The sequence below is a fragment of the Odontomachus brunneus genome, unplaced genomic scaffold (genome assembly GCF_010583005.1).
Source record: "Odontomachus brunneus isolate Ranch 3 - 2012 unplaced genomic scaffold, Obru_v1 Obru_scaffold_083, whole genome shotgun sequence".
NCBI classification, from domain to species: domain Eukaryota; kingdom Metazoa; phylum Arthropoda; class Insecta; order Hymenoptera; family Formicidae; genus Odontomachus; species Odontomachus brunneus.
In genome coordinates this window covers 95691-105229 of record NW_022639533.1, presented here as the reverse complement: position 1 = coordinate 105229, position 9539 = coordinate 95691, and the positions used below count along the sequence as shown (strand labels likewise).

Below are 9539 nucleotides of genomic sequence, written 5' to 3'. Positions count from 1 at the left end.
ATATATATATATATATATATATATATATATATATATATATATATATATAATTTTATCAAAAATATATATAAATAGTTAATTTACCAAATCCATTTATTATTTTATATCATTTACTAAATATCAACTTTCATATTTATTTTAATTTAGTTAATTCGCGTTTAATTTTGCAAATTACTTTTGTTCGCCTACTTAATGTAAATTTGATCTCATACATAATGATATCATTATGTTTTCCAGTAATAAACAGTAACTTCTTCGTTGTATAACTAAAATTATTAATATAATTATTTTTTGTGCAAAAGAAGAACATCTTTGGTATATAAATATAAGCAGAGCTTTTTTTCTAGCGGAACGCGCCAGGACGTTCCGAAACCTCTTAGTGGAAACAAAATTCTCAAAAAATTTTTAGAAATTTATGAAAGATATTTTTAAAGTTAAGAAAAAATTTCAAAATTTACTTAGTCATTATTTGAAAATAATTATTATTTAAAAAAACCCCCATATATTTCTCCTTCATTTCTCTCTTGTTCTCGTATCTTTTTTTTTTTCAGAAAAAAGTTCTGAATATAAAAAAATATATTAAAAGTGTTAGAAATCGCATATCTGAATTAGATATCATGGAGGATATTTCTATTAATTCTTATCGTAATTTTTCTAAGAGATCGTATGACTTAAAATTTAAGTTTTAAATTTAGTCGGATATTAAAATATAGTTTAATAAAATTTACTCCAAATTCAAAAAATTAGTAGCGAAAAGAAAATGCGCGACTTGTAGAAGAATTTCTGCATAAAATAAGTTTTAAAATCCAAAGTTGTACCTACATATTTCAATATTTTTTGCGCTTCGCTAAGATTTTCATCATCTGTCGCAATATCCTGCTCTTTGGTTGATGAAGAGGCACCCGATGTAGAGGCGGATAAATCAAATAATGGCGTGGTTCCTTTATTCAGATAAACATCTAGAGGAATGCTCATTTCAGATGCTGGTTCCAATGTGAGTAATTCCTAAATAGAAGATAATAAGCACACATATAAACACATTCCGGAAAAAATTCGACAGAACTATTCTTTTTCAAAAAACTTCCTGAACTGATGCAATAAGTTGGAGTGAAACAAGTATATTATATTTCACTTACTGCATCAGTGTACATCAGTTCAGGAAGTTTTTTGAAAAAGAACAAGCAAAAACAATAAATAACTATGTTACGTGTGAACTGTTTGTAAATGACTGTATTGTGTGTAACTACCTGTATTATGTATGAGTAATTACGCACTATCAGTAGAATATCACTATAAATACTGAATAATTATGAAAGTATTCTATTTGTAAAAATTGAGATGTACCTGATTTGAATCCAAAAAATACAGTTGCGATTTTGCTTGCCACTTGCCAAACAATGGATTGCGTACTTCCTTCATATGCGGTACAAAAGTAGCGGCCAATATGGAACTGGTACTTTCGATGAACTCTTCTTTCTTGTAGATAAGTGTTGGGTTTAGTGGTGTAAACACATATACTGACAATAAATAAATTATCCTCATATTAAAAAAAATAAATTATATGGCAGAGAGTTCTATTTTAATTCGAACAGTCGAGTAACTCGTAAATTACTAGGACGATTTGATTTTTATCAGATCTTGTGATGTAAAAAAAACATATATATAACAATAAGTAAATAATCTTTATACTAAGAGAATGCATTATACAGCAGAATATCCTATTTTAATTTGAACAGTTGAATAATTCATAAGCGTTACTAAGATAATTCGATTTGTATCAAATGTTATGATATAAAAACACATATACTAACAATAAATACATTATCTTCAATTTAAGAAAATACAACAGGGTATCGTACTATTTGAACAGTCGAGTAACTTGTAAACTAGGACAATTCGATTTTCATCAGATTTCTGTCAAAACCTACTTATAACTTGAAAAGTTTGAAGGGGTACGTAGCATGGTGATCAATTATTAATTACTTTAACTGTTCAGAGAGAGAGAGAGAGAGAGAGAGAGAGAAATGGAACATGTACTTATATATAAGATGAAATACATTGCAGTCAATTAAATAGCTCAATACAGCTATTCATTAAACCATGAGACAAATCATACTAAAATAAACTTATGATTTAGACTTACGTGAATTGTCAGTTGTAAGTGCTGCCATATATATGGACTTCGGGTCGTATGTGAGGTGGGTGACATCCAAAGGTACGGTCCATACTACTCTCAAATTATGTATGTTCCAAACCATTATGTACTCTCCAGTCGCAACTACCACAAGATGACCGACTTCGAATTCTTTGCCGAATTCTATTCGTCTGTTTTGTACATTTTCATTATACGTACAATTAGTGATTATATTATTTTACATATTTAAGAACGTGCTGAATAAAATTAGAAAGTGCGAATGTGTTAGGTCAAAATATTTTATATTTCGACTTACTTTATCGGATGTTCAAACCATCCATGTGTAAGAGCTTTTTTGAATTCGAAAGTTTCAGGTATCCAAAACGCCACAGTAGAATCAAAACCAACAGCCAATAACGAACCATCGAAGGCAAAACCAGCATCCGTAGCGTTTAAGTTGCGATAGTCTCCTGTTTTATATAAGTACCAACGACTCGTCTCTTCTGCTGCAAAAATATCATGTGATTATATTTACTGCAGAAGAGACAAGACTTTAGGACTTTATTAAATTTTGATGATGTTCCTCTAACTAAAATAAATAATTAAATTTGTATACCCTCTGTAGGCGGCTCTAAAATCCATAATTTAAATTTTTTATCCATTCCAGTGGTAACCGCTAACAATTCTCCATCATCGCATGTTGGACTTGGCTGAAAATATAGTGCGTTCACACCATCTTTATGGGGCCGTTCAAAGGATGTATTCAGTTTAAATCTAAATTAACAAGTAGGAAAATTAACTATTAATATTTGTGATATTATAAGAAATAAATGTTGCAAACTAAAACATGCATTATTTCCTTCTTTAAACTTATATTGGCTAATATGTTGCGTCAATTATTGTCAAAGTTACTCCATGCACGTTATAAATCCGAGAAATTTTCGGCAAATACTGTATATATCGCAAAAGAATACCACCTTCCCGCAAATAAAGTTAAAAAGTTGCATCAATTTCTGTGATTGGATCTTATTTATTTATTTTGTCAGTTGAACAAATGGCTGTGTTTAGACAATACAATTGTTGAGCAAGTACTCATTGTTATTGGAATATACTACTAGATCATAAGTTTAAAAGTATATTTCAATTAAAAGTAATAATTACTGAATGAGCGCTTCGTTCGATTAAACATAACTAATAGTGAATTTTTTCGTGCTGCATACTTACGTCTGCTCATTCGGATCAAAATTCCAAAATTTCAATCTAACTTCTGTGAATGTCCTATTTTTTCTCACTTCGACTGTTGCCATCCATGTGCCGTCATGATTCAGAGCAATTTTTGTTACTTCGGTATTTACAATAATTACATCACGCTCTTGCGTTAGAAAATTTTGTGCAGTAATGTCGATCTATAAAATTTGACAGATATTATTTTTTTCTCATCTCTTTTTTCCTGTTTTCCCTTATATCTATATTTAATATTTTACTTACATTATACAATAAATTTTTTGTGTGAGTGTTGTAAAATTGCACATGTCCAGTGCGACTATTCAGAACAAGGCTACCTGTCCTCGGATCGACGACAAGTCCTGCAGGAAACAAATCTTTGCAGAAAGGTGCAACCCCCCATGTAAAGCTTTGTATCACTGCTGTCACCTTTTTTTGAGGACTCACAATAAGAATACCTATTATCAATCAACATAAAATTAGTCACTATAAATGTGTATTATTGTTAGGAACTTTAATAAAATATAATATAGTGTATTTTACCATTATCTATCGTCGACACAGCTACAAATAAATTATCCGGCGCAATAGTGAGATGTTTAATAGGTGCCGGTAATCGCGGAAGGAATGATTGTCGTAAAGGATTTGCTAGAGACCACTTTACCAACACGCACTCACCACCACCTGTATACATATTGCCACCTAATAAAATAAATATGTATGTTAAATTATGCCATATCGTTATATAAAGATGTGTAGTATACTTTAGAAATCTCGAATATCCATTACCTGATTTACTAAATGCTATTACTCTAACAGGCAATGTGTGCCAATGAAAGACAGCTGTGTATGGTCTGGTTTGAAACAAATTCCTCCATACTACTACACGACCTGTACTATCTCCAGTGGCAACGCATTCTTCTACAGGATGTCCTGCTATACAAGTAGGCAATCTATTTGTTTTACCTGTCTTGTGTCTATATTTACAGATTAAAAATATAATAAATAATTTTGTAAAAAAATTTATAGTCATTTTTCAAAATTTTTAATAAACATAATCATAGTTTCTAGATATCTTACAATATGTCTTCTATAAGACTGGCTGGATTTATTATGTGTAAATTGGAGTCATGCAAAAGTGCTATCAAATTATTCTCATGGTTTCCAATTACATCAACATAATATTCTTGTGATTTTATGCTGAAAAAATTATTACAATTATGTATACAATGATTACCATATGTAAAGAAGAAGTATATAAAATTGTTTCTTACTATTATATATATTATATAAATTGTTTCTTACTTAAATATTTCTCTTGTACTTTTACGAGTTCCATCCTTTATGTCAAATGAAAGTATATTAACGCTATTACGTTCAGAGAGATGAGTTACTAATGCTTCGCATACTTCATTTCTTTGAGATATCTTATACTTAATAATATGGAAAGTCTTAACTTTTGCCTTTTCACCTTCTAATTTTAGTGGCTGCAAAGATATTAACATTTATAAATGTTTTATGTTTATTACATAATTTATTGTTTATTCAACTATTTCAGTTAAAATAGGATATCTTATATATCTGTTCTATGTTTCAAAAATATGTATAAATTTATATAGCAAACTTATATACACTCATAACTCCAGGATAAATAACTTTTTAAAAATAACTCTCATTATTGTTATGTCTTAGAAATGAGTCGGATAAATGTTTACCTTTACACAGCCAGCTCCAAATGATTTTCGAGTAACCTTGATGTTGACCTTGACCCTCAAAGAGATCAATGCTATTGATCTTTATCGGTGCTCATTGTTTGTTAAAAAGTTATTAACAAAAAAGTTTTGGAAGTTTAATGGAACTTTTGCACACACAGTTTATATGGAAATACGAAAATATTTGCGCATCTTCTATAGTTTCCGAAATATTAATAAAAAAGGTAACACACAGACACACACTGTTCGCCTGCACATGCGGTGTGTGCGTGTGTTTTTATTATATTTAAAGTTTCATAAATACACACTTTTTCTTAATAATATAAACACGGCTATATGGTTGCTTATAGTGTGTGTGTGTGTTTCTGAGATATTAATAAAAAAGATGCCTGTCTCTAGCCGTGTAACTGGGGGGCTACGCCCTCCAGCCCCCGCACTGCAGCAAAGGGGGGTATGTCTGTTGACTTAAGCTAAAGAGTGAGAATTTCTCACAAAAATGTGAGAAAAAGTATGTATTTATAAAACTTTAATTATAATAGGAAAACACGCATACACCGCGAGCCCGGCCAGGTGGGTCGGGTGCAGTGTGTGTGTGTACGTGGTGTATGAACGTATGGCTGGCACCTTCCTAGCCTACAAACCCCATGTTTTTGTATATAGTGTCCAAAAATTACATTTATTTTATACAACTTCTTTTGTTAATAACTTTTTAACAAACCATGAATGCCGATAAAAGATAATAGCATTGACTTCCTTGAGAATCAAAGTCAACATCAAGATTATTCGGAAATCATTTAGAGCTGGCCGTGTAAATGTAAACATTTACCCATGATCTCTCCTTATAAGATATTTATTTATATGATGAAGCAACTATTGCTATAAATAATTTGTTACTTTCTCATTTTGATTATAATATATATTTAAAATCAATCTTACCAATTTCTTAATGATAATGCTGCTTGGATAACTCCAAATATCCAATTGGCCTTTTTCAGTACATCCCATGACTGCACAATCATTCCCTGGATGCATTTGTATACCCACTATTCTATGATCAGAAGGTTCAAATTCTTGCACAAAATCTCCCGTTTGCGTGCTATACACCCTTATAGCATTTTTTCTCACTAAATATAAAGTTCTGGAAAAAATTTATGTATAAAAAATAACATATATAATAAATTTATTAAAATGGTAATTATTTAGTTTAGCGGCCTTACCTCCGATTTCGATGAAAATAGACTCAATCGACGCGTTTTTGCATATCAAATAACTTTTTCCTCTGACAAAATCGTCGCTCTCTACTGCGAAGCGAGATATTAATAGACAAAGTTGAGGGCGTGTTAGGTTAGAAAATCTGTCATACTATCTATCTCTAGCTATATAACTGGGGGCTTCGCCCCCCAGACCCCCCGTAACACGGTGGGGTCGGAGCTACAATCTTTTATGAAAAATTCACTTTAGCTTAAGCATAAGAGACTATAGCCCCTACCCCCCGTGATAGGGAGGTCTGGGGGGGCGAAGCCCTCCAGTTATATAGTTAGAGATAGATGGTATGACAGATTTTCTAACCTAACACGCCCTTAACTTTGTCTATTAATATCTCGCTTCGCAGTAAAGAGCGACGATTTTGTCAGATGAAAAAGTTATTTGGCATGCAAAAACGCGTTGATTGAGTCTATTTTCATCGAAATCGGAGGTGAGGCCGCTAAACTAAATAATTACCATTAAAATTTTAACGAACTGAAAAATATATACTCACTCGCCATCGTTGGAAAACAACGGACGCTGATCAATTATACTACCACCAGCTTTCCTTTTCACAATTAAATCGTCCGTATCGTCCGTAACATCCGAATTAGACGAAGCCATGCTGTTTTTGACTAATTTTAATTGTAAAATTAAAATATAAATTAAAAAATTAGTTGAGGATAATTTTCAAAATAACACGCATATACAATAAAAATACCAAATTTCTCTATGAAAATTGTCGTAACTTACAATATTTATCACAGTAAATTCACAAGTCAAACAAAACACGTGTCCTCTTCCTCACATGTACTCTCATTCAAAGAGAAACCAGAAAGAGGGAATTGTGAGGGAAACAACAAACTTAAATAACATTTCAGTGAACATAGATATAGAAATATAGAAATGTTCTTCTTCTTAATTTTTGGCCTGGAAATTTAGGCTCTCCATGCGGCGTAAAGCTGAATTACATGTGTCGTACGACAAGCTTTTTGGATACGTTCATTGGTTGACGCTCAGAGAACCTAGAAATACTCTATTCGTCAACCAATAAATGTACCCGAAAAACTTGTATAACATATATAATATCAGCCTAACTTGCGGAAACAAGTGCAATAGAGTGCACCCGGATGAGAATGAGTAACATTCAATTAACCAATCATGATAAAGAAATCTTAGTTATCTTTGTTCTAATTGGTCAATTAAATATTTCTCTATTCGTCGAGTAGAGTTTTGGAACCACAGACTTTTATATAACTATTAAAGTGCGGGTCCAATGGTCCGTAAATATATCCATATTTGTAACCATAAACAAAATCAAGTCGTGATTGGTCGTGATATTTATCAACCAGTTGAAATTTAGTTATTTCTGCGTAATGGAGGATTCACACGCGTCCGATATCTGATGTACGACGTCCGACATCCAATAAAAGAATAGCTTTCCAATGGAGAATTGAATTCTTTATTAGAAAGCTGTTCTCTTATTCATGCTGGGATTCTGTAACTCATTATTGGAATTAACGACAGTTTCGTTATCTTTGCGCAGCTTTTCTACAGTATAAAAGCTGCGCAACGATAACAAAACTGTCGTTAACTCCAATAACGAGTTACAGAATCTCAGCACTGGGGTACTATTCCGTACACTCTTACCGATAACTGTCGGATCGGTAGGCATCGTTGCGCAGTTTTTCTATGGTATAAAAAAGCTGCAGAACGACGTCTACCGATCCGACAGTTGTCGGTAATGCAGGATTCACACCGCGTCCGATGTCCGACGTACGATGTCCGATATCCAATAAAAGAATAGCTTTCCAATGGAGAATTGAATTCTATATTAGAAAGCTGGGTATTTATTATGGACTTCTTTGGGATCATTCCGATCGGAATAATTCCGTTTCCCCTAAAAAAGACAATAGAAATCTAGAAAATAACTGAATGTTTTCGATCGGAATTGATTCCAAAGAAGTCCATAATAAGTACCCTGTTCTCTTATTGGATATCGGATGTCGTACGTCGGACATCGGATACGGTGTAAATCCTATATAAGCGCCTAAAACGGATGTAGCCATGGCATTCCTATTTTTAACAAGACATATGGAAGATTCACACTGCGTCCGATGTCCGACGTACGACGTCCGATATCCAATAGGAGAACAGCTTTCTAATGGAGAATTGAATTTTCTATTAGAAAGCTGTTCTCTTAAGCCCGTATCAGACTATAGATTAGGATTGAGATTGAATTGAAATTTAGCCAATCAGAGCAAAACTTACTAAGCTCAAGTTTGGTGAACTTTGCTCTGATTGACCAATTTTCAATTCAATCTCAATTTTAAACCATAATCTGATACGAGCTTAAGTCGGAAATCAGACGCAGTGTGAATCCTGCAATAGCGTTACCGACCTAACTTTCAAAACGTCATTGCAGGACTCTGATTCAAGAGTCTTTATTGTAGACTAAACTTGAACGTTCTTTGTGTAAGTGCAATCGTATTTGCACTTGCAACAGAGTGAGTGGAAAGAAATTTATTGATGAAACATTTGACACTGTCACTTTCGACATGAAAGCAGTGATACAACGTGTATCGAAAGCTTCGGTTTTAGGTAAAATTTTTAAGTTACAAATATTCTAAATGTTAAAAACATTTAGAGTACACAGATGTCACAACTAAATTTTTAAATTTGTGTACTCTATATGTATCAATAAAAAATTTGGAATATGCACTTATATTTTAGGTGATTTTTGGCGATCGTTTGATACTAGGTTATTATTGGGCAAGTTTACATAAAAAATTTTATGTATGATTAAATATTCATACAACACAAATATCCAAGATATCTTCCAGAGATATCCAGAAATTTCTGCGATGTCTCTAGAATTGTATTTTGGACATTTATACTGTACAGATATTTAGTACATATATTAAATGTTTGATATAAATTAGGCCAATGACAACCAGGTATATGTACCAAACGATCGCCAAAAATTGCATTTTGAAGACATAAGAAAAAAAATTATACATATGTAACTAAGTTGATGTATGTTGATATAAATTAGAGCTTAAATTGTGGCAATATGTTCCAATATTCCACAACAATGTAGTCAAAGTTTAATATTTCAGTTGATGGAGAAGTTATTAGTAGCATTGGCAATGGACTATGTGTATTAATTGGAATAAAGAGGGATGATGGAACAGCAGATGTAGAATACATGTAATGAAATAATA

The 9539-nt window shown here is 32.2% G+C and overlaps 2 protein-coding genes across 4 annotated transcripts in view; one reads left to right on the top strand and one right to left on the bottom strand.

The window, feature by feature from the left end:
* The window catches only part of LOC116847819 (WD repeat-containing protein 75), a 16381-nt gene extending 9150 nt beyond the window's left edge, over window positions 1-7231 (bottom strand). The window contains exons 1-14 of one of the 2 annotated variants that reach the window (XM_032823217.1): window positions 7069-7231; window positions 6830-6950; window positions 6007-6208; window positions 4664-4845; window positions 4439-4558; window positions 4148-4335; window positions 3902-4060; window positions 3623-3816; window positions 3359-3540; window positions 2751-2908; window positions 2451-2640; window positions 2144-2325; window positions 1345-1517; window positions 823-1005 (exon numbers count right to left, since the gene is read on the bottom strand). In XM_032823217.1, coding sequence (XP_032679108.1) covers window positions 823-1005; window positions 1345-1517; window positions 2144-2325; window positions 2451-2640; window positions 2751-2908; window positions 3359-3540; window positions 3623-3816; window positions 3902-4060; window positions 4148-4335; window positions 4439-4558; window positions 4664-4845; window positions 6007-6208; window positions 6830-6939 — 2223 coding nt within the window. In that variant the 5' untranslated portion in view covers window positions 6940-6950; window positions 7069-7231. Of the gene's footprint in view, window positions 1-822; window positions 1006-1344; window positions 1518-2143; window positions 2326-2450; window positions 2641-2750; window positions 2909-3358; window positions 3541-3622; window positions 3817-3901; window positions 4061-4147; window positions 4336-4438; window positions 4559-4663; window positions 4846-6006; window positions 6209-6829; window positions 6951-7068 lie in introns of those variants that run through there. The other variant, XM_032823218.1, reaches the window with a different exon arrangement.
* Window positions 7232-8695: 1464 nt separating this feature from the next.
* Window positions 8696-9539, top strand: part of LOC116847783 (D-aminoacyl-tRNA deacylase 1-like) — a 4811-nt gene continuing 3967 nt past the window's right edge. Inside the window, exons 1-2 of one of the 2 annotated variants that reach the window (XM_032823141.1) lie at window positions 8696-8916; window positions 9435-9525. In XM_032823141.1, coding sequence (XP_032679032.1) covers window positions 8874-8916; window positions 9435-9525 — 134 coding nt within the window. In that variant the 5' untranslated portion in view covers window positions 8696-8873. The remainder of the gene's footprint in view (window positions 8917-9434; window positions 9526-9539) is intronic. The other variant, XM_032823140.1, reaches the window with a different exon arrangement.